This window comes from Silene latifolia, chromosome X (genome assembly GCF_048544455.1).
Source record: "Silene latifolia isolate original U9 population chromosome X, ASM4854445v1, whole genome shotgun sequence".
In the NCBI taxonomy this organism is placed as follows: domain Eukaryota; kingdom Viridiplantae; phylum Streptophyta; class Magnoliopsida; order Caryophyllales; family Caryophyllaceae; genus Silene; species Silene latifolia.
In genome coordinates, this window is record NC_133537.1 from 329,577,607 (window position 1) to 329,601,952 (window position 24,346).

The 24,346-nt window shown below is 38.4% G+C and overlaps 2 protein-coding genes across 2 annotated transcripts; both read right to left on the bottom strand.

Annotated features, from left to right (window-relative positions):
• Positions 1-1,534: 1,534 nt before the first annotated feature.
• LOC141618527 (multiple organellar RNA editing factor 3, mitochondrial-like) lies at positions 1,535-5,245 on the bottom strand. Its single transcript, XM_074435633.1, has 6 exons — positions 5,137-5,245; positions 4,790-4,859; positions 4,288-4,540; positions 4,099-4,196; positions 2,981-3,046; positions 1,535-1,998 (listed from the first exon to the last, which is right to left on the bottom strand). The coding sequence occupies exons 1-6, from the start codon at positions 5,173-5,175 to the stop codon at positions 1,868-1,870; spliced, it is 657 nt and encodes a 218-aa protein (XP_074291734.1). The 5' UTR covers positions 5,176-5,245; the 3' UTR covers positions 1,535-1,867.
• Positions 5,246-7,507: 2,262 nt separating this feature from the next.
• Positions 7,508-23,991, bottom strand: LOC141618528 (separase-like). The gene is made up of 26 exons (XM_074435634.1): positions 23,152-23,991; positions 22,336-22,510; positions 21,563-21,697; positions 21,112-21,473; positions 20,659-20,752; positions 20,429-20,557; positions 19,086-19,379; positions 18,879-19,004; positions 18,555-18,773; positions 18,358-18,468; positions 18,089-18,232; positions 17,614-17,982; positions 17,423-17,512; positions 16,885-17,142; positions 16,249-16,372; positions 15,437-16,135; positions 14,619-14,847; positions 12,856-12,958; positions 11,788-11,988; positions 11,331-11,380; positions 11,008-11,237; positions 10,689-10,923; positions 10,198-10,591; positions 9,141-9,377; positions 8,878-8,965; positions 7,508-8,448 (listed from the first exon to the last, which is right to left on the bottom strand). The coding sequence occupies exons 1-26, from the start codon at positions 23,838-23,840 to the stop codon at positions 7,916-7,918; spliced, it is 6,318 nt and encodes a 2,105-aa protein (XP_074291735.1). The 5' UTR covers positions 23,841-23,991; the 3' UTR covers positions 7,508-7,915.
• Between the last annotated feature and the right edge of the window lie 355 nt (positions 23,992-24,346).

Consider the following 24,346-nt stretch of genomic DNA (forward strand, 5'->3'; position numbering starts at 1 on the left):
ACTTCCCCTTGATCTCTTCCTACCCTTCGCCGGAGTTAGGCTCTCCCCTTGGCCTAACTCCGGCGATCGCCCTTGCCTCACCATTTGTTAGCCGTCTGTTGGTGTCGTTCTCGCTCCTCCTCTTGACGGCCGATGGCTTTGTGTCGGTGGTCTGTCGGCGGCGTCGGTCTGTCTTGCTTTCAACCCCTTTGCCCCTTCCCCTGGTGCTCTTTCCGGTATGGTATATGTCTGTCAGTCCCGTCCCTCCGTCCCCTTTGTCTTGTCACCGTCGGTCCTGCTTTCCAACCCAGAGGTGATCCCCCCATTCCCCCCACCTCTGGGTTGGCTTGATTGTTAAGGTTAGTTCGTCTGTTTCGATGGGTATAGCCCAACCGTTTGTCTTGTCTTCTGTGTGGTTGTTTTAAGGGTCAGATATGGTGATCCCCCCATTCCCCCACCTATCGATCCCTTGCCCCTTTCCCCTTGTCGATGTCTGTTTTTTCTGTTTTGATCTTCTTGCTAGTGTGGCGGTGGTCCTGGGAGGTGTCGTTTGGTGAAACGGGTATCGTTTCTGTGTCTTGTCCGGTGTTTTTGAGTCGCTGGGGTTGTTGTTTGCTTTCCGACGGTCCTGGGGGGTGCGTGTTGTTTCTCGGCCTTGTTTGGTTTATCTTTAGGTTTGTTTTATGTTGGGCCGACTCTGCCTTGTGTGACTTTTATGATTTGGCCGTCTTTTTTTGTTGTCGGAGCGAGATCGCGGCTGTCTGGGTTTCCTTGTGTTGCTTTTGAGGCGGGGTGGGTTGGGTGATGTCGGGGTTTTGGAAGTGTCGTTGGCTGGTTCGGATGTGGTGGTTACCCTCAATTTCTAATTGATGATTCACTATTCTTGCTGTTATTTCCTATTTTTTTCAATAATAACCTCCCTTTGTTTATGGGTGTCATGTCCCGTAATCAGTATCGAGGCTTTTAGTAGTAAGATGAGGTTTGGGTTTGACAGACAATGTCGTCTTATGGGCTCTTTTGACTGGATTTTGGTTAATGGATTGCTATTATCCTCTCTTCTCTGTGTGGTGACTTCTTTGATGTGTTGGTCGCTCGGCCAAAGAGTTCGATTTCTAAGGTGTAGGAGATTTATCTCCGCCGATGACAGACTTCGTCGTCTCGTTCATCTCTTTGTCTTTCTTCGCTCTTTTCGCAAGGGCGGAAGTACACCTTGTCATTGTCACTCGAAGACTTGTTTGCGTCGATGTATTCTGGAAGTCAAGTGTGCTTGTGAAGCTGGATCGGTTGTTCGTGGCCATTCCTCCGCCCTTTTCCATCCTATCATCGCTGATCTAGTCTATCTTTATGTTGTAGCTTTAATTTTATATAATTTCCATGTTTGTCTTAGGTATGGCTTTGTAGTGCTAGATTTAGCAGTCGATTTTCTGGTGCTACTTAGTCGAGTAGCTTACATTATTGCTTGTAGAACATTATAAGATATTCTCCTACCGTTGTCAAAAAAAAAAAAAAAAAAAAAAAAAAAAAAAAAAAACGCTTATAAGTACTCCATATTTAAGTAATTAGTCTTGCTATAGACTGGTATATCCGTCTATTGTTATAGACGAGTAAAATACAATGAACGTGGTGACATTTTTTGCCTCTCAACGCCCCACTTGTTTGTCCTATTAAAAAAGTGGTATTGTATTTGACCCGTCTTTCATTATAGATGGATAGTGTCTGTCTATAACAAGAATTTATGATATTTAAAACACTAGTTTATGACTAACATACACGCTTACAAATTAGTTAGGGCCCCTAAAATGATGGATATTTAGGGCCCCCCAAAAATAGTTGGGGACAATACATTCTCACAAACGCCTCTAGTTTAACAAAACATCACGGTTCAATCTCAACCCATTGCTTCCACCGTTTTCCCCTGGAGACGTGATGGGAGGGTACATCTACAAGACTCACGCTCAGGCACCCTTAGATAATACCTAGGATCATATTCGAGAGCTTGACCATTGACAAAAGGATCCCCTAAAAAAAAAACAATCTTGATCTTTATATGTTTATATGTTAACATATCATATTAAAAACAAGTACAACCTTTAAAAAGGATAACATGTTCAATAATTATTGTATGAAACGGTTCATTTGGAATTTTGGATAGAAATCACTCTTTCAACACTTTTTCCATATTTCTAATGGAGCCAAAGACTCATTACTCTTTGGTTATGGACTATAATGGAATAAATAAAAATGGCTTACTAAAGTGGCAGCCACTTCTTTCTTTTGTGAAGTAGCGGTTCTTCAATGCAGTTCTTAACGCAATTTTCATCTTTGGTGTTGCAAATACAAGGGTAAGGTTGTGTACATCCGACCCTCCTTACCCCGCAATTTGCGGAAGGCATTGAGACACTGGGGTAATGTTATTGTTGTATCATTCTTTCAACAATAGCAATAAATGAATGAGTTTTGCTAGTAAAGGACCGTTTCATAGCGGTCAAACCGTCTTATTCTAAAATTTATATAACGTGTCAAATTGGAAACAAGCCTGATGATGGTACTAAATATGAATTTCAATCACTCTCAGTGATTCAGAATAACTCAACATGGCCAAACAATGGAAGTATTGCCATATATGTGATGTTAAAGCCTTAAAAAGTCAAAATAAAACATCAGGTAGAGGAATTGGGTTTGAGGAAAATGGATCCCTACAAATCCTTTCCACGAGTCAAACAGTAATCCATCTCTCATAGGAAGGATTTGGAGGGATGAACATCTCCTCCCTCTCCTCCATCCCTCCTCTCCCTTTCCCTCCATTTTCGCTATTCAAACAAATCTCTAATGTCTCGATTCTACCTTATCCAACTTCGGAGAAGCGGCGTAGAGATGATTTTGTTAGTTTGTGAAATCACAATTGGTGTTTTATACTCCTAAACTTCCTCAAACCAAAATTGACCTCTGAGTCTTTTTTATACGAAGAAAAAATAAATCGAACGATCCAAGATATACTTACATGGGTACCTCTTCTTTATAGGATCCACATATGCATCACCAACGACGAATAACACATTTGTTAAATCTGCACAACTCAAAAAAGGCAAAAAAAAAGTTAACACTCACGCTACTCTTTACACCAGCAAGTGGATTATACATCTAATGTAGTACATCAGATGTTATAGTTTTTGAGCATAGATCATCTGTCCCGAAAACTTGTCCCACTCCCTGTCCCATTCACCAAAAATTGACACCTGGCACAAAAATAAACAAAATCACGTGCTCTTTTTCACCCCATCCACCACTCCATCTTCTTCCACCTTTTCTCTCTCTCTCTCTCTCACATACATATACGACGGAGTAGATCAGTAGATGATGCCATGGTAGTGTGATATTCCTTTTTTCACCCCATCCACCACTCCATTTTCTTGAATATTCCTTTTTTCTTTTAATGTTTGATTTACTTTTGGAATATTTCGGCTGTTGTTGTTGCTGAAGCGTATCAGGTTTCGATTCCGAGTTCATGCGTGGTGTTTGATTTGTGAGGTGGTGTCGTGGTAAGCAATAAGCTAATAATAGTGATGATGGAGTGTTGATAGCATAATGAAGGTTATTTGCGGTATGAGACAAGGAGTTAAGTTTTGGTTGAGAGAGGAGGAGAAGTGAGACCAGAATATTGAAATCTGACATGCTTCATATGAGAGAGTGATAGAGGGGAAGAAGATGGAGATATAGATTGGGGAAGAAGATGCACGTGATTCGTTTTATTTTTGTTTTATTTTATGCCAAATGTCAGTTTTTAGTGGATGGGACAGGAAGTGGGACAAGAATATGGGACAGGTGATCCGGACTGGTTTTTGAGCATTGAGATAAAGTTTTTGAGTTTTAATTTAAAAAAAATTGAGTTTTATTATAAAGTTTTTGAGCTCATTTACATAAATATTTATCTCAAAAAGTTACATTATAACTCAAAAAAAATCAGAAAAATTTAATTTTTGCCGTCATAAAACTAAAATATAATTTATAAATTCTATAAAACACAAAAAAATACACAAAAACTCAAAAGTGTGGGGTAATACATTTGATATACAATCCTTTTTCTCTAGCAGGCAGGACAGAATTAAAAAGAGAACAAACCGCGTATCTTGTCTGCTATCTCCATCGAAACATTAGCACCAAACACATAACGTTCTCTTGTTGCCACAGAGTAGATTTTCTTCACAGCTTCTTCCTCACTGTAAGACAACAATTGATAAGAACAGAACAAAGAAACAAAAGTATAAGACCATACACAACAATGAAGTGGTGTCTTTGATTGTAAATAACCTTGCAAGGACTTGTGCAAGGATTTTGATGTAATAATTAATTATTTCATCTTTTTTGGGAGACCCACTCAAGGGTTCGGGGTAGATTTGCCAGTGCTCATCGTCTATACCAGCTTCAGCGAAACGGGCAGATAATAGAGGAATCAGGTCAGGGTATATTTTGTTGTCATTTTTAGGCGATGAGGGCTGGAGCGGACGAGATGGATAATACTTGCGATCATATGGAAGGGCTTGGCCATTGATGGAAGGATCCCCTGATAAATAAAATAAAATAATCAAAGAGTACTACTTCAACGTTAACGCAAACCATCAATTAATCAAAGAGTACTACTTCAACGTTAACGCAAACCATCAATTAATTTTCATTCGTTGTAATACAAATTAGGTCTTACTTCGCACAAATGCACAATATAAATGAACCCAATTAAGAAATCATTTTAAAACTTAAAATTTAATATTTGAAAGTTTCATATAATAGTCCCTCCATCCCAATATTATTGTACCTTTGGCGAAATATCGAACAGGAAGCAGACGGTCTTTTGGTAATATAGTATCAACATTGAATTTGCAAAACTGCACTTGCCAAAAACAATTACACAATTCAAATGAAAATCATCGTATTTTAATCCAAAGTAAATAAATGATAGGGACGGAGGGAACGACAGAAGGTTCACAGTTAACACAACACTCCCTTTGTTTAGATTGTAATTGTGATAATTATAAAATCCTAAATCGTATTACTTCAAAAATTCATAACAAGTGGGAGGGGACTGTGAGAGGTCAAAAGCTAGTGACCGTCACACGCAAGACGGTCTGTATGTAATACGGAGTATATGAATATGATACACACCTGACTGGCTTTGGAGAGAATTCGAGAGGCGAAAGCCATGACTGATGCAGTCGATAGATTAGGGTTGGATTTTTGGGATGGGAAAGTTGGTCATATAGTATAAACAGTATCGTTTTTTTTTTATTATTATTTTTTTTTTATATGGACGCTCAAGGTCAATTAATTATTGGAAGGGATTTAAAACCGAGTTATCTCCTATAGATTAGAAGAATAACACACATGTGTTTAGGAGTAGGTATAATCCGGTCTGAACATGAAAAAATGGATCGGTCCGGACTGGAATCTAGTGGACCGGAATCGGAATTAAAAATTTCGGTCCGGTCTCCGATCCACCATTTTCTAAGATTTCGGTTCCGGCCCGGTTCGGTCCGGGACCGGTATGTACCGGAATTCCCGGAATTATAGATATTTGCAATTTTTTCTTAAAATTAAATTTTTAATCCGGTCCAATGGACCGGAATTTGTAAAAGTGGGCATGTAACGACAAATTCCGGTCCAACCTGTCCGGTCCGGTCTTGGACCAAAAATTTTCAGGTCTGGTCCCGGACCAGGATTTTTTTAATCCGGTCCGGTCCCGGTCCATGATTTTTATCTGTTGGGGATTTGGTACAAATAATGTAAAATGTAAAGACATAATATTTTTATCTGTTGGGGTTTTGGTACAAATAAGATTAACAGCCGTCTGCAAACTAGCTTTTGTCGATCGACCAAGTTATCTAGTCGATCGACTAAACAAAGCTGTCGAGATGGATTTAGTCGATCGACCAAACTGACCAGCCGGTCGACTTTTTGTCGTCTCGCAATTCCTGCAACGCGCATTGAACTTCAAAAGGCTGTCATTTCTTCGTTACTTGGTCAAATCAAGCGTTTTTGGTGGCGTTAGAAAGCTAAAAGGATAAGCTTTCATTTTCAATTTGAACCACTCGATTATCATTTGTAGAACTCGAGTTATGGCCCTTCTAAGCAAGCACTAGTAATGTCAACATCTTCTTTTGCTCGATAAGCTTCCTTACTTCACTAAGGACTCCAAAAAGGATGGTCTTCAAGCTCATTTCATACCAAGACCAAGATTGCAAGCTTTAATGACGGGTTTTAGCTTGTTTGCACATACTCGAGCCTATAACCTGCATAAAAAACAACACGGCCCAAAGTAGCCAAAACAAGGGAGAATAGTATTTAACGCTACTTAATAATGCATAGAAATTCGTGCTAAAAGATGGAATAAATGCATATAAAAGGCACACATCATACAATAGCGTAATCTAAGCAAATAATGTCTTCAAAGTTTAAGGCCGAAAACTATTGTTGCCAATTCCAAATCATTGCTTAGGTAATTCGTTTGATGAGTCTTTCATTGCCTCGATGCATAAGCTGTTACTTTCTATTTTGTATTAGAACATATCCTAGATCATTCAAAGATGCAGCACTATGAATATCAAAACTAACTCTGTCTTCATGTATGGAGAGTGTTGGTGTTATAGTTAACCTTTCTTGGAATGTTTGAAATACTTTCTCAGATAAACTTGGATTATTTCTTTAAGAAATTGGTCATTGGTCTAACTATTTAGAAATATCCTTTATAAATCGGCGATAATAACCGGCCAACCCAAGAAAACTTCTAATTTCATTCACATTAGTCGGGCTTTTTCATTCTACCAGAACCTTTACTTTAGATGGATCACTCACTCTTTCCTTAGTAATCACAATCACATGACCCCAAAAAGCTGCCTCCTTAAGGGAAGTTCACATTTAGAAAATTGAGCATACCATTTATTCTTCCTTAAATATTACGCACCAATCTAAGGTGTTCCTCGTGTTCATCTTCCTCGACTCCTCGTCCCTTGAATAAATTAAAATATCATCAATAATTAGTACCACATATACATCCAACAATTCACGAAAAGTCGTAGACCGGCCCGGTTAGGTGGGAACCAGGACTGGACTGGACCGGACCGGACCGGACCAGACCGGAACCCTTTAGGTCCAGGTTTTTCCGAGTTTGAACCGGACCGGTTCAATTTTTAAAGGTAATTTGAGGTTATTTTTCTTCTTGGACCGGCCCAGACCGGAGACTAGTCACCATATTTTTGTAGACCCGGAGTCCAGTCCACTTTATGAACAACCCAAACAAGAAGTAATAATTAAAATCTACAGTAATCAAATTCACCATCAAGATCATCAACATTATACTAGGTCTGAATTAAGAACCTACATGCATGCAGACGCAATATCAAGAAACAAGAAGTTTGAAGATGAATAGCAAGGCATACGTGAAAAACCATTAGCGATTTGGCAATTGTATTTGAACTCGTCTGTGATGAATCCCCACAAAAGAAAATCTACGTACATGGAAATATACTCTACACAATAATAAGGATAAAAATGAAAAGAAGTTTTACTGCCATTAAAAGAACGATTGCCAAGAGAACAAATTTAGGTGTCCAGTACTTTGAGTGAACAATGAACATAGCGGCGTAGAGCGACAGCTGAGAATACAGTCTAAATACATAAGGAGTCTTAGGTTTTTCTTAATACAGAGTACTAGGTAGTTAAGCCGGAAATTAATGAAGTCGTGCTCAACATGTGTACAGTAAAATATTTAGTGCTGGCGTGCTGCTTCTTTTATAGTACAATAATAATTTAACTATGTACTAACCTAAAATTTACAGAAAATATAGGCATAAAAGAAGAACACCAGGAAGAGAATATCAGGTGTTCTACATTGATCTACAAGTTTTTATCTACTATTTTACCTACCCAGTGTTTCCAGAAATTTATTTTAAGCATTTCCTCGTATAGTTTCCGGTTTTTTCCTAATACCAGTTGGAACGCCATAACAAACGGGCGCTGCACCAATCAAATATGGAAGTTTACAAGCTTTTCGCGCTTTGCTGACAAAATACCCAGCCCGTAGCTTGTGTTTGAAGCAATACCCACCTGCAACTTCTGGGGCATTTTTAGTCGGTTTTTTCTTCCGTCGGCCTCTCTTAGGGTTTCCTAGGTTTTCATTCACGGTCATGGACTCAAATTCCTCGGCCATTAAGCTGCATTGGATGCAGTCGGTGGACGACATGGATCTTTCTTCCATGAAACATTTAAGCATGGCTTTTGCAAAACGATCGATGTCTCTGTCAGTCACTTCCCACAGGTTTGCGATGACAATAGGAGCACCGGCTAAAAGGTAAGCGAGAGGAGTACCTACTGGTGGATAACACCCGTTAAAGCTTAGAGCTCCACTAGAACATCCCATAAGAAGAGTGGCAGCACAACTCTCGAGTTTTTTGACTTTTTCTGGAGGCATATATTGAGCACCTGAAACATCAGAGAGTATTATCAGCTACTGTTCAAGAAAATATTCCACAATTTTGTAGTACTTCAACCCTTGACACTTCGTCAAGCGGACACATAAGGTGGCCAAGGTGGATAAAGAGACAGTAATACGAAGCTATATAATGATTTTTGTCAATTTTAAGTCTCCACATTTCTCTCATGCAGTCACAGCGTCATGCACTTGAAAACTCTAAATGTTTCGTAGTTTCAGCTTAATTTTGGTTTTAAACACGTGTCCCCGTCTCCATATCTACTATCCAGAGTCCTGGTATCTCTCAAAATTTTATTCACTGTGAGCCCAACACTTGGAATGTACCCAAGTCCGAGTTCAAGTAACAAAAAGTATGAAACATAATATCACGAAAGGGAAAAACAGAAACATAATTTTAATGTGAAAAAGAAAAGACACACCGCTTCCATGACCAAAATATAGGAATAAGTCATGGTTTTGCAACGCTGCACTCCAGTCTGCCATCGATGGAACAACCCCAGAAATTCCCTGAAGAAAGGTCAAATTCTAGATTTTTAGTAATTATTTTTTCCAACAAAAAACAAATTATGCTGGACAGTAAGTAGGATTGTCATAAAAAATACTCCGTAGTTAATAGGAAACTTTTTCCTAGTCCACAAATTTAATTATATCATACTAAAGTTCCACCAAGGTAACAGCATACCTGAATGTTCTGGGATCTAAACCAGTCTTGGAATTCAGCTTGTGTGCGGCTGAGGTCGCCACTAGGATTCAAAAAATAAAATGAATCCAATGGATCAATTAATGGAAACCTAGCAGAAAGCCTGCCATCTTTCTCTAGGGCAGACCTCCTTTGTAGAGCCACGATTATGCTCGCAACAGAAGGTACACGATATACCTCTTGCTCCCTCATAATAGGCATGTTCTCCCAAGGAAGCATCTGTGGTAATTAATTTATCATAACCAGCATGTCCATATTATGTGAGAAAAGCAGAAACTTAACATTTGTTACAAAAGTAATACATCGGTGAGCAGATATGGATATGTTGCCTTATCACAAAATATCAAAAAATGCCATAGTGAACAGGATTGAACAAAACAAAGTTGTCACTTCAACAGAAAGTATACAGCAATGAAAGGAGATTAAAGGTCGAAACTGAAAACTTTGAAACTAGATCTGTGGTCCGGCGACCAATAGCATATAAAACAAGAAAGCAAGGAGCCTTATTTTGCCAAAGTCAAAATAATATGAAAATGTGCGACTGGGTCACCTAGTCTGAGCGACAGACTCTATGACATTACCGCAACTAACAACAATATGATATTGGTTAATGTTACTTAAGAGGGCGTAGTTAATTTACGGATCACTTTAGCTAAATACACAAGACTCACTTGATCACAGTTCTTACCAACTAAGCTTTCTACAGGCTTTCAAGTGCACAAAACCTTCCATTTAACAAATTACTACATAAATAAATGTTAAGAAATATAAGATTCTCTATCCATTTCTTATATATGGCGTTTTTTTGTTATTTTGGAAAATGAACTACCATGTTCAGTAAGCAAAGAATTAATTCAAAAAAAAAAAATATGAAACCTGTATCATTAGATTGTTTTTTCTTTTTTGGGTCTAAAACCTGTATCATTAGATTGTTGGCGCAAAGTACATTCATAAATCATAAGATTACACATATTTGAGAGAGATTCAAAGTCGAAGTGAGACTGGTAAAAAAGAAACGATTTAACGATTAGATACCAACCTGAACATTGGTATCTAGCACAAGAACAACAGGATCCCTCCTTGTGCAATATTCTACTTCATGTCTGTTAACAGCAGCAAAGACAGAACCTAAAATATAATCAGCTTCAGCACATACGTCATCAAGTCCACTACATCTTCCTTCACCACAATCTTTGACGCTGCAAATATAACAGCCTTTCTCAAGAAACACCATTGGGATTCTCTCTTTCTCCAAATCCGTAGACTTAGTGCCACTCATCACCATTTCTAAAACACTTTCATTTACACCTAGTTTGAATCTCTCTTTAATTTCCTGCATCAACTTCTTCATTGCAGGAATCAAGGACTCCGCATCTAACAACCGTCCTAGAAGCAAGTACTTCCATTGATGGAACCACGATTCTTCCATCTCCCTGATACATAATAACCAAAATTATAAGCTGATTACTATGCAGCATCAATGACTAGGCAGTAGTTTTTGAATTTGTAATGCCAGTGATGAAAACGAACCGAACTAATTTCTGTAGACAACCATCAAGGCTATATCTCTGAGACCACCACATTTGACGGGTTTTTTCAGTATCTTCCTCAGGGAAGCTTGAGGAAGACAAATAATTTTCACGCAGTATCGATTTAAACAACGGAGCTAAATCGTCAACAAGAGCATTGGTACCCCAAGGAGAGCGCCACTCCTTGCATGCATCAATTTCCCCATTGATCGAGCCACTAAAACTAGTTTCACAATCTGAATAATGAAACAAAGTAAGAAGAATAATGATACAAAGGTCCACTTGAATTCTGAGTATTAACTCCCAGTGGGAAATGTTACCTTCCAAACGCGAGCTCACAGGCATTACTATCACCACAGGTTGATTATCAGCACTAAAACGGGACAATAGTATCAATCCATGAACACTAGACGAATAGTGCATCAGTCCATCTAAAAGGCTGACATAGGACTTCCCCAAAAAGCTTACACAGACAACTGCACTATCAGGAAGGCTTTCAAAAAAGCTAGTCATGACTGATTCGATCTCCGTGATTGACTCAGGCACTATACTGCACAAAAGAAGTTGCCACCAAAAGAATCAGTAAACAGCTTAAATACAGAAAACTATTCAAGAAGTTCATCCATTAAAAACCAAAAGTCACCTAAGCAAAGTATGCATCTCCTCTGTCATGCCTACCCCATCAGGGGATCCCTGCAATAGCACAAAACAAGATTAATTGGTCTTTAAACAACTTCACATGCAGGAGGTCGGCAACTTCTCTGTTTATGGGAAAAGACCTGAAAAGTGGAACCGCATATACACCGTAATGCATATTATTCACATAGGAGGGAGGTATACATCCAACAACAGAAGCCAGCTTACCCAGAACATTCTATTACAGCTAGCCATCATTTTTGGATGTAAAGGAGCCTTAGTCGTTTCAAATTTGGACACATCTAATTCTACATGATCAAGAATTTATCATGACAAATCAGGTTTGGCAGAGAAAAAAAATAAGGAAAAAGGTAAAGGGCCAATTGCTACATATTGCACATGTTCAGAAACTGTAAACGACAATAGCAGTGTACAAAAAAGCAGTGCGGAAAAACAAATTTCACCTGGACTTCGGAAAACATGGAGGAATTATATTTCTCAGTAATAGCAGAAAGGAGTTGCAGATTGTAATGAGTGCCAACTGCAGCTTGATGAAAGTAAGCAGCCCAATAATTTTCGGGATGTACATTACCAGAAAACCGAGGAAAAGAGGGGTTTTCTCTAGAAGCTGAGACAAGATACAGCAAAGCTAGAAGCTTAGACACCTGTATCCATGCATGTGCACAGTGCAATAAGTTAACGTGTAATATAGATTGAAAAATAACTGAATAAACATCAAAGAATAAATAAAAGGCTTTAGTTTGGTGTCAAGTATGCATAACCATAACGGTTGATCAACAAAATTGCTATGTCTATGAATCAGAAAATCTTAAAAAAATAAAACCACGCATAGCAGTTAGTCTTTGCTACTTCAAAACACCATTAATCTTCTGGACCATTGTTGAACACGCATCCAATGACTACATGGGATATGAGTTTTTGAATATCATCATTGAAAATATGTCGAAACATCAAAAAGCTTCAAAGGATGGTCTAAGATAACTAAGAGGATTAAATACATTTTTATTGTATTAGAGTAGTGACTTTCGACGTTTTTGAAGAGCTAAAGCAACATAGCCATGACCTATTTCCTTAATCAAGCCAGCTCTGTATATTGAACCCATTATTACTTATTAGAATAACGGGTGCAGTTTGCATGTCAAAGGAGAATTGGATAGCACGATTGCAGCTATTAGTCGGTTGTAGATGAGGGTAGATTGACAACAAAACCAACTACCGTTCTAGAATTTTACCATCACTTGCTTACGGTGACATGTATAATTAGGCTGCTTAATACTTGTGCAAACATGTGTAGATGGAGACATGGGGTGTGTTTCCATTCAATTCATAAGATGAGCAACATTGTCATTTTGTGCTTGATTACAAGTCTACTTACTGGTCATACACAAGTAGACTGTCAGTGTAATTTTTCCTTTTCAGTTTTCCATTTTACTTGATCACTTAGCAGAGTTTTGTATTATGAAACGAAATAAGACAACATTAGGTGCAAATAAAGAACGATAAAAGCAAACCTTCTGAAAAAGCAATGGAATCTCATGACTGAGAACATAAGCATGCTTGAGCAATGAAACTACGTGGGACATTTTGTCTAAACTTGCCGCATGGTGGACATTCCTGCACTAACACGGAAAAAATCCTTGAGATAAACATACAACTAATATTTCAGTTTACAAAGGAAGCGGAGTCATTGGAGAAACTGAGTTGTGTAGGTAAAGCAAACACAGACTCACACACAAACTGCCTCAATAAAAACCTATATTTCAGTGCATCCATCACAATTTTACCATAAAAGAATAGGTAGTGTCAGAGCAAACATCATTGCAACCAGCTCAGTCAAAGCTTATTTGGTACACTAACCTGGAGAGCATTTGCGGCTGTCAATACACAGGACCCAAAATGTCCATAATTTTCAGAATAGACTCTCATAGAGGGTAATTGAACTTGTAAAAATACTCAATGCCAACTTATACTAAATGACAACAATCTACTGCTTCAAAAAGCACTCAGCTCTTCACACCCATATTGGCAAGTAAACAGTCCCTAATAGCTCGTTTTAGGTGACTGGACTTTTTTGTCTGCCAGCTCTCGTCAAGAGAGCCAAAGTAGGTCATTAACCTTTGAGGCACAAACAAGTTTCCTTATGTTTTTCTCATTTCCCACACCGACCACTCGACCAGCTTGTTAATCAACATATAAAGACAAACTCTCAGACATTGGCAACATCAGCACTTCACCATTTAAAAGCGTTTCTTTAAGAGATACTAATGCAGTCTCCGAAAAAATCCTTTGATAATCCCTCAGTCTCCAAACATGCCCCATATTTCGTATTTGGCCTATTCAATACAATTGCTTCATTTAAAAAATTGGCAAATCGTGAGCGGTAAAAAGTCATTTACACCTTTCCCCAAAGCCCTAACCCACCCCATCCAAACTCCCATCCAAACTTCGGACCACACTTGCCACCACCGCCACCTCTACGGCTATACCCAGCCACGACTATCACCACCTATCAGCGATCACCTTTTACCACCACCCCTAAGGCCTAAACACCAACACAACCCCCTAACTTTTCTCACCAGCCACCTCCCTTTATCCACTTCCCAAAAAAACTGTTCAAGCCACCCTCACCACAGAAACTCGCAGCCGTGTACTCCCGGCCTCACCAAGCGACGTGAGGAGGGATGAAATCCTAGTAAAAATAATGCAGTAATAGAACAAAGGCAAAGGTGCTCATCAGTCATCAATAAAACAACGTAGGTAAGCAAATGGTAAACTTCAACAGTACAAGAACTTAACATTTAGTACACTGGTTGTTTCAAACTGAAAACGTTCCATTTGGGCCATAGGGAATAGTAAGTTACAGGAAAAAACCTGGTGCTCCAATGGATTTTAACTGAGTGGACATTAGATGCTAGGTAAAAAGGATCAATTAGCTTTAACTATAGCTACTTGTACTACATGCTCAGTTTTAGCGGTAGGTAATGTGCACCACTACATTGCGAATCTACTATTATGTTATCACATTACGTTGTGAAAAGTGGTAAATATTATTTGTAGTGCAAGGAAGAGATCAATGAACAAACATCATAATTGCAAAAACATTCTCAAATTTTAAACTGGTAGATTCTTCAATTGTAGATACCAACTATGTGAATTTCAAATTAGACCTTGAAAATAGATTTTGGACATTTTAAACTTTGTAACATGCAAGGTACACAAATACAAACCTACTGATCAAGCGTGGAGGAATTACAAAAATGAGCTTCATCCATACCTGGTGTCCAAAGAGTACAACGCTTTTGAGATATACCAGCCAAAAGTGTAAAATACTTCAGCACATTCGTATGCCAAACTATCTGCAGGAATTTCTTTGCCTTTAAACTCAAGCTCGAATGACGTAGAACTCAAGCAGTGACAGTCATTTCCTCCACGAAGTATAGAAATGCATTTCATATATATCCTGTGCATTGAGGTGGTTGCAGAAGAAGTAACTTGGCATTTACCTGGAGAAAGTAGATAACTAAATAAACACAAAAATAAAGCAGAAAAAACAAAAACTATTTTTGAGTATAGAAGAAAATAAAAATATGAAATGAAAGCATGAATTGTAACTTCGTGTGAATATCGCAGTATCAAAGCCTCAAACAACTAGCACTGAACATACCAACTATATATACAACATACAACTGCCAGGATCATCTTCAAGTTAGCAGTCACAATTACCACAAGATATCACTTTGTTATTCACGCAAGCCTAGAGTCATCTAAAGTAACGAAAATGATTTTTATTCAACCATGTGGTATGATCGATACCTATTTCCATGCAATCATTGCAAGGGTTAAAGACTTAACGAGCACACGAAACTCTGTTCACAGTCCAATAAACAAAACATCTAGATTTAACTTAAGCAGGCCAAGACTTCATATAATGGGTAGTGATAGTCAATTAGTCATACAGGGAATAACTGTGTATACTACTAATTCACTCCTCTGAGGCTCTGATGTTGTAAGACACACAACACCTTTGACGTATCCCTTATTAAAAAAACATGATGGACATTCTCTGTTTATGTAAATGGAAAATAATGATACCTAGGCCAATAAGAAGTTTCAGTATTTGTCTCCGCCGGACATACTCCCATTTCATTTGAATCAAAGAAGCCAGAGAACCCAAACCTTTAAGTTTGCCCAAAAGACACTTCTCACAAATCACCCTATTAGATACACTTGCCACTTCATTTTCTGTCTGGTGGCTGGAGTACTGATTAGAAACACTATGTATCCCTTCCTCATTTTCAGCCTCATTCCTCTGAGAAGACTGCTTTCTAGAACGAGTTACCCTCGAGTGCCGTACAGATACACAAGGTTTCACAGTAGCCTGAGATTCTAGTTCCTTCATCGGCTTACTGGACTTTTTAGCCTCTGCTCTAATCTTTGTCCTCTGATTTTTAACAGCTAACGTAGGTCTATCATTCGAATTATCCAACTCAGCACCCTTCAAATCTTTACTCCCAAGCACGGGATTCCCTGAGTCTCTTTCCTCAAACCAGACAGAGAGATCACCCTTCTCAAGCGAAATAAGACTTCTAAGAGATGATTCATATGGGTTTACTGCAGCAGAAAATACGCCTTTTCTACATAAATTACCAAGTTCCTCGTTTAATTTACTTTCCAACACGAAAGAGCATCTTGAGCAAGTGCCAGGGAATGTTTCCGCATCAAAGACTTGTTGTGCAGCTCTTAGTTCCTTGTGCGCTAAATCTAGGAGACACTTTCCACGATATACTTTACCTGTGATTAGCCAAAAAAACATGGTTAACATAATATATTTCCAGACATGCAATCATATCCGCAAACCCAACTCAGAACATGAAACAGAAGATTAAAGAAGTACAGTTACATGCCTAGGCAAGATGAGAAGGCAACGATGAACCGGGGTAAGTTCTGCAAGCATGAAATACTCTTGCCTACTAAAAACAGAGCTTCTGCCTCAGCTACATTTCCATGTGTTTCATGGAGAATACCAACCTACAAATTGTATAAATTATTAAGACAACAATCAACATATATGGGTCAGTAACTAAAGCAATGCATGATTGTTTTTTAATGTTATACATAAGACCATCCCCAAGCAAGGTCACAAACTAGGTCGTGACCTTGTTGGGTTATGCTAATGACAATATTAAGAATGCTAATTTGTGACCTTGTGTTCTTAATTTGTGACCTTCTTCCATTCAAGGTCAATTTGTGACCATTGTGTTACAAATTGACCACTTTTGTGACCTTGTATGTGTAGCATTTCTATTGGTGGAAGAATTAATAAACAATAAAAAAGAGAGAAAAGTGGGGTAGAGAATGAGAGAAATGATTGGGAAATGGAAAATGATTGGGTTGATGACCTAGGTCGTGACCTTTTTTGCTTGGGAGGGTAAAAGTAGGTCAAGATAAATAAAGTGGGAATAAGAGTAAAACCGGGTCGCGACCTAATTAGCGCGACCTCTGCTTGGGGATGGTCTAAGCCATAACAAAACTATGTTAACCTGCAAGGAGCTCTCAAGAAAACAGTGGAGCACATTCCACGGAGTAAGTAGGATGCCATCATATTTCTCTAAAGATTTACTATGATTTGGCCAAGCCCTGATAGCCACTTGACTTAAAACTGTGAATTGACGAATACAGTTTGATGATTTCTGAGTAGCTTCATCATGACTCGCTTCATGCAGCTCATACTTGAAAGAAAAATATTCTTGTAGCATCTTACTGCGAATCCTATGAGCTTCTTTTGCATAAAGCAAGGCCTGTAACAAGAGTATCTGGGATGATGATTCACATAGACAAACAGAATGAAGATGACTTTAACACAGTTAAATTCCTCAGCTACAAAATAAATTTGAGACCGCAAGGAAAAAAAAAAAGGAAATGGAGTTCACAGAAAGATGTAATTCCATCTTCAATATAAGTTTAACACAAGGGTGTCACTTGGGGTCAAAAGCTATATTCCTGCGAATATATGGCTTTCACCTTCCATTACTTTAATTAAAAACAATTAGGACACACAATTGCAAAAAAAAAATATACCTCAATCATCTTTCCACTGGCACTAAGCCTCTCACTCAAGTCGTAGCAGGTATGTCCAGCAAGAAAAGCTGAAGAACTGGATTCAGAAACCTGCATAAACAAGTAATCAACTGACAGTAATTTATATGTAGCATACTGCGAGTACATGGCTTTTTTTAACTGATTTCATAAGGGTAAGCAGAGAGCCTTACCATCGAAACAAGGTCTGAAGCAACCTGCTTCACTTCATCAACAGAGATGCCTGACTGTAGAGAACTCTTATGTTGATGAAAGGCCAGTGGAGAAAAGGAAGACAAGAATGAGAAGTTCTGCTTAAACACAACTGACAGTGTCCGCGAGTCCTGCAGGCAGTTGAGCCAGAACTCAAATGATTCAGCTTCTTTCCCGTAAATACAAGAGAGCGCCACAATGAATGCCTCACTGACAGGGAGGACACAAAGTGAATGGTTAACCCTTCGAGATTCCCACAGCAACGACAGGCACTTATCTAATGGGACATTCATTTGCTTCAACACTTTCAGTATTGCATTAAACATATCTGAATGAAGAGTTGTGTCACCCTGGAAGTTAAAGGTAAAGCAAAGACACAAATCAGAAGATATCTTCATAACATAAATGCATTAGAAGATGAGAATTATGAAAGCAAAAAATGACCTCTTACCACACCTTGATAGATAACAAGTCGGCAATGTGATACATAAGCTGCAAGATATACGCATATCCCCCGTCCTCCTTGCTATTTGGAAAATGACAAGGATCATCGGACCTCAGCCATATCATCACAGCTTTGCTGATGTCAGTGAAAATTTCCTGCTCAGAGAACAAGATAAGACAAAGCTAGAGAGGAACACGGGACATCAACAAATTGGGGAATATCGCATCATCAATGTAAAACTACTCTTGTAGCTTAAATGCGAGTGAGAGTTTTCTCATACCTTTGAGCTTGGATTAGCTTCTTGAGTGCTCAGTGCACGTAAGCAATACAGAATAGCTAGCTGATTAGACACTAACATAGCTTTATCCTGTATCATGCCAGGTAAACCATCCTGTTCAATGAGTGTATCTAAGTCAAACAAAAAGAAGGATGGAACTCAAATGCTTAATCATGGACGTAGTCAAATGACAAACTCACGATGGAATTGATTGCTTCTGACAAGCAATCAACACAGCTCTTCAGACCTCCAATTTCAATGTTCCTTAATAAAAATCCTTTCTTAGCTAGAATAATAGATCTCTGCAAGCAGTTATTCAACAAATACACCTTCTCCAAGAGGATGTCAATGATTGCGATTTGCATTCTCTGACAAAATCCAGGGTAAAAGCAGCTTAACTCCTGATACAACAACAGCTCCTGAACAAAAAGGGCAGTAAAGTCAGCTTAAATGAACAAGTGCCACATATTAGGTCTTAACCAAAAAAACGAACCAAAACTCAACAAAAAAGTAGGTAACCAAACCTGCTCTAAGATTATCCCAATGATTTCAGGTGAGATGTTCTGATTCTTTATATAAGAAGAGACAAGGAGATGGGAGCCTAATATTGGAGCGTTTGCATTAGTATTTGCATACAGTTTACACTGTATCTGAAAGGCAAGCGGCGGGTACGAGGTTAGAAGAGCTGAGGTCATAACAATGCCAAAAGGGAAAATGTAAACAGTAATTACCTTGACCCAGCGCTTCATCAATGCTTCAGGGCACAAAAGCCTCTCAAACAGGTTTCTGGAATGGCACCATTTTTCAAGCCCAGATAAAATTACATTGTCCACTTTACTGCTATCAATTTGATGGAGAATATCCATTAACAGAGAATTATCTTTGCATGCCTCATTAACATAGTCTGCAATCATACTATCAGATCTCTCTTCATCAGATCCTTTTGGTTTGCCCGCAGCTCTTTCACAAAGAAGTATACAACGACTCCAAGATACTCTACAACAAAATTTTCCAGCCTTCAAAGCCTACAATGGAGAAGCGCTGGATCAATTGAGACCTCAAGACAATTCACACACAGATTTTAAAGGTTAACTTCTTGTCAAAATAGTTTGTACAGATTCATGCATGCAAAGACATATATTCATATTTTCCATGTATAATCAGCCTCACACACATATTACACTAGGCGGAAACACTGATTAATCCGTGAGACCTGTTCAAATGAGGGTGAAGAAAACCTTGTCTCCTCATAATCCTTATTGAGTAAAATAACAACTGCCCTAATATAGTCACTAGAGTTAATAATTAATGAAGTTATCTACAGCTAGAAGATAGACAGCTGCAACTTGCCTTAGATTTAATTTGGCATTAAAGTAGCATGTGATTGTACAAGTCTCCATTGAGTTACAAGATTGTAACTCTACTGGTCGTATGTTGCTTTTTACAGCCACACCATATCTAATGCTACAAAAATCATGTACAGAAGAGAGAAAGAATTGTTGCCGCTTGTCTACAAAAAGACAAACAAATCCACTACTACTATGCACTAGATAGGGGCCAAAGCTTCTCTAAAGGCTATAGGAAAATCACTCAAGCTCTCAGAGATGGTTGGTTTCTTACTCAATGGAGAATAACCAACATCATAATAACAATCAGAAATTCTCTGGGAATTGCAGTCTAGAGAAATGCACAGATGGGATCATGAGAATTTATCTGCGGACTGAGCTTTAAATCCAATGCAAACATATGATGTCACTCAATGGATATTGAATCTGAAGCTACTGTAATGATATTTGATTGAACAATTCATATTCTCCGGATCACACATATTTCCTAGCAGGGTACAACCAAACTAAGAGTCAATCTCCCCAACACCATGTATTCTTAGAATTATTACCATAAATCTCAAGTTTTGTCGATGTCAGTTTGTTCCAAATCCAACAATTATCCACTTCAATGAGACTAAATAATATACAATGTCTAAGCAAAACACACCTGTGTATCAGGGGGATTTTATAATGGAGAGAAAAGATCAGGATATGCGAATAAGTATAGCTAAAGAGACAAAAAAAACCTCTTTATAATTTTCATATCGATAGAATTCGACAAAGAGGTTGTGAAGCATGCAAACCAAGTAATTCAACATTTGAGGTTGCAGTACAAACTTATCAGAGAGAATATGGTTCACCAGCATCTTACAGCCCTGCAGTATAAAGATGTGCAATCAGTAACACCAGATGTATAAACATACGTTTTATGCAGAGTCTTAGAGTGATTAAACTTGGCTACTTGCCTTTTAATTACCTTGGTGTTACGGAACAACCTCAACGAAAGAGTGAAAGAAGCCATAGAAATGCTTAGCACAACCATGTCAATTTCTTCTCGGCAACCTTCCTTCCTGTTGCATGCGTAAGAATAGATGCTTTTGTTAGCGATTCTCCTTCTATATCCATTTCAACCACAAGATAAGCTTTTTATTTGAATAAAGCGCAATGGTTTTTACTCCTTCCCTCTAAAAGACATAAAAAGAAGAGAGTAAAGACGTCTGAGCAGAACTTCAACTACGTTTATTTGAATTCGTCTAGGGAGCGGGCATATTAAAAGAAATGTTAGACAAGATGAAGCACATCAGGGGAAAAAAATTGCATGCACGCAATGTAACACTTCCCAACATGAAACATGACCACATAATTAATAGCTTAAAGCCTTGACAATAATTCCACCAAGAGAAATCCAAAAAGTAACGGCAATGCTTACTCTTGATAAAGCGGAAAGAGATAGCAATATTCGACAAATGCCACTTGGATAAGCTTCAATGCCTTTCCCAAGGACGGTTCTATGTCTGCCTTCACTATCCTTTTCCTTTCAGAGTTAATAAATTGAGCGAGCGGAGCACACAAGAACTTCAGTGCACTAAGGTAAAATGACAAATCAGCTTCTGAGTTGGAATTGTAGTAACACTTGCCAGATTCCAACATATATGATAGATCTTCTAGCTTATCCCAACCTTCAGGCAATAACTCACAAGAAGCGCTGATTGTGCCCTTTGCAGCTCCAAACTGAGAAAGGTTCAGCCCGATCGCATAAACCCTTTGGACCAAACTAATGTAAACCAAACCCTGGTCATGAATATAAACTATGAGACTGAGGTGTGTCATGGTTTCACTTTGCATATTGCATTATAAGTTAGTTATGTCAGACATCAAACCTGAGAAAATTTGCTTGCAGATTTGTGCAGATGCATAGCAACGGTGCATTGCACCTTTCTGCATGCAGAACGGCATTTACATGCACAACTGTGTAAAAACAGTACAAACTCCTCTAATTCTTCCCTCATTCTGCCCTGCAAAAGACAACTAGTGAGCCCAACTGGCAACTTCGAAAGTTAAGATATCTTTGACGCTTTAATAAATTTTAATTTTACTGGGAAGAGCTCAGTGTATCTCTACAGAGAGGAAGAGAAAGTTATTACCCACCATAAATCAACAAAGCGAGAAACAAATAGCAGACAGCAAAATCAAACTGCGATGTAACCTAGTAAATTTAAAGATAAATAACAATACAAAAGAAAAAAAAAATAACAATTGGGCAAGCAAGCAAATAACGAACACTCTGCGGGTAATTACAGTGATTTTATCAGCACCGTTGTTTTCTTTTTCTAACTTCCTTACAAGAAAACTATCAAGTAACAAAAACAGCCCAATCAAGCTTTGGTCCATTTGGCAGAGGCAGAAAAGTCAATTAGAGTCAACACGATGAATAGGTTAGTTTCAATTCCTCTAATTTCTCTTCCAAATTGCAAAGCCAGAGAACTGGGACGGATAATTTGAATGACCAGCTGCTACATACAGAATCCTGAACTACATAATTTCTGTGTGCCAGTAATCTTTAATAACTGTTGTACTTTGTCATTTAGCATTATTTCTGTTACGAGGAAACGCTTTGAAGATGGACAGAATGAGGAAAGGGCAAAGAAGTCACCTGAAGATGTCGAGCATTCAACAACTGTGTATACTCCTGAAATGTAGCCTCGCAGAACCGAGATATCAAATTTTCTCCAAAATGTTTAACTTCTCGGATCAAGAAACTTGTGGCATTCTTCATATGTGCTAATAGTTTCCACTGCAATTTACTAGCTGCACTAGCTTCCATGTGCCTGACACCATAGATAGACATCTCAATTAGGCAATAAAACATCGAAAAGATGCATTAAAAGTTCAAATATTCCAACGATTGCATGTCCTTGAATTTCTAGCCTACTCCTGTTTTCGATTTTCCGTGATAAAAATCAAAAAGAAAGAGTGTTACCAAATGTACCAACGAGCTAGCAAGTCCACCATTCATTCTATGGACCAACGAGCAAATAGTTTTATCCAAGTAATCACAACATTTACGGTATACTCATCATTAGGTACTACAAATTTTATTTTCAATTATTCATTTTAGCATCTTTCAAATGCTCCTCACTTCAATTAGTACTAACATATTACAAATGTCTCTCCCATTTTCGTATCAACATTCAAATACACGATGTCTAACATAATACATTAGAAATGAAAACACATTGCACAGAGTTAAAACAGCTAAATGATTGAGACGGAGGGAATATAAAACCGATTCACATGTGAAACCATAACAGTAGAGACGTACTACAGCTATGTAACTATGTAAGTCAATCAAAACAGTTTTACACGGACATTGCGCCAAATATCATGTGATCTTATTACGATAACACTTGTGTAAAACCGCATAACACGGGTAAATTACGAGAGAAAACGCCATTAAAATGAGGCGAACCTGAACCAAGGTCGAACCTCCCTTGACAAATCCAGCAAACCCGAATACTTCCCAACATCCATACACCTCCCAATCGATACACATTGCGCAACCACCACAACCAAATCAACAACCAGCCTAACAAACTCATCGCCATCACACTCACCCTCACTATCGCCATCACAATCAACACACTCCACAACTTTAGGAACAAGCTCCCCACTCGAAATCGAAACCCTAAACGGAAACCCCTCAAGCTCAACCTTCCCTAACCCGTTCAAAACCCTAAGTCCCTCATCGAACCCCTCATCGTACCTCTCCCACCTCAGTAAACAATGCACAAACCTCGCACTCTGCAAATGCACACTATAAGGCTTTCCAGAAAGCTCTGACGACGCAATCGCAAGACAATCTAAACAAATCTTGTATGCCGATAACAATTGGGTGAGAAATTCCGCGGTTTTTGGGTTTTTCGGCGATTCAAATAGGCGTTTTGGGATGATTGATAGCGATTTATTGATGAATGGTAAATATATTTTCACTAATGACCTAATTGAAGACGACGAAGATGAAGGTTTTTTGGAATTTGGGGGCTTTTTGTTAGGGTTTAGGAACGGGTGGAGGAATGAAGAGAAGAGAGTGTCGATTTGGGCATAGTCGTATGATTCGAGTTTTGAGAGGAGAGGGGAAGCTTGAGAAGGTACATCCATGGCGGAAGAGAAAGAAGGGGAAAAGTGAGAGGGAAAATGAGCGGGAAATGTGAGGAAGTGAGGAGAGGTTTTGAAGATGAAGATGGTGACTGTTTGTGTTGGCTTCTTTGGTACTCTTTCTACCAGTGGCCTTTTTTTACGAGGATTTGGGATTTTGGCGCTTTGGGCTTTATCGTATGAAACCGGGTTGAAATATTGTGGATACGTTGTGTTATATACAGCCTTAATGATAAAGAGTAATTACAGTTAGGTCATGTTTGATAAACGGCGGATTAATTTCAGCATAAGCAGATTGGAAAAGCAGATTATAAATGGCAAATTTTATTAGAAGGTTTGACTAGCATATTATAACTAGCAGAATTAATTTGAGTCTTTGGTAATTGGCAGATTACGATTAGAAGATTGCTACTTTTCTTTGTAAAAGAGAGACAAATTTCCTATTTTTTAATATGCTAACCAATATGCTGGAGTAAGCAACATATTGTAAAACAGCATATTGACCCCAA

Bases quoted from the DNA above. Each gene is read 5' to 3' on its own strand.
- LOC141618527 (XM_074435633.1), bottom strand. From the start codon at position 5,175: ATGGCTTTCGCCTCTCGAATTCTCTCCAAAGCCAGTCAG. The intron at 4,541-4,789 runs GTACAATAATAT...TTTATTTATCAG, and splicing joins TGTTCGATATTTCGCCAAAG to GGGATCCTTCCATCAATGGC. The intron at 3,047-4,098 runs GTTTGTTCTCTT...TGAGTTGTGCAG, and splicing joins GATAGCAGACAAGATACGCG to ATTTAACAAATGTGTTATTC.
- LOC141618528 (XM_074435634.1), bottom strand. From the start codon at position 23,840: ATGGATGTACCTTCTCAAGCTTCCCCTCTCCTCTCAAAACTCGAATCA. The intron at 21,698-22,335 runs GTGACTTCTTTG...TGTCTTTTGCAG, and splicing joins TGAATGCTCGACATCTTCAG to GGCAGAATGAGGGAAGAATT. The intron at 17,143-17,422 runs GTATATTTTTTT...CTCTTGTTACAG, and splicing joins CCAGTGGAAAGATGATTGAG to GCCTTGCTTTATGCAAAAGA.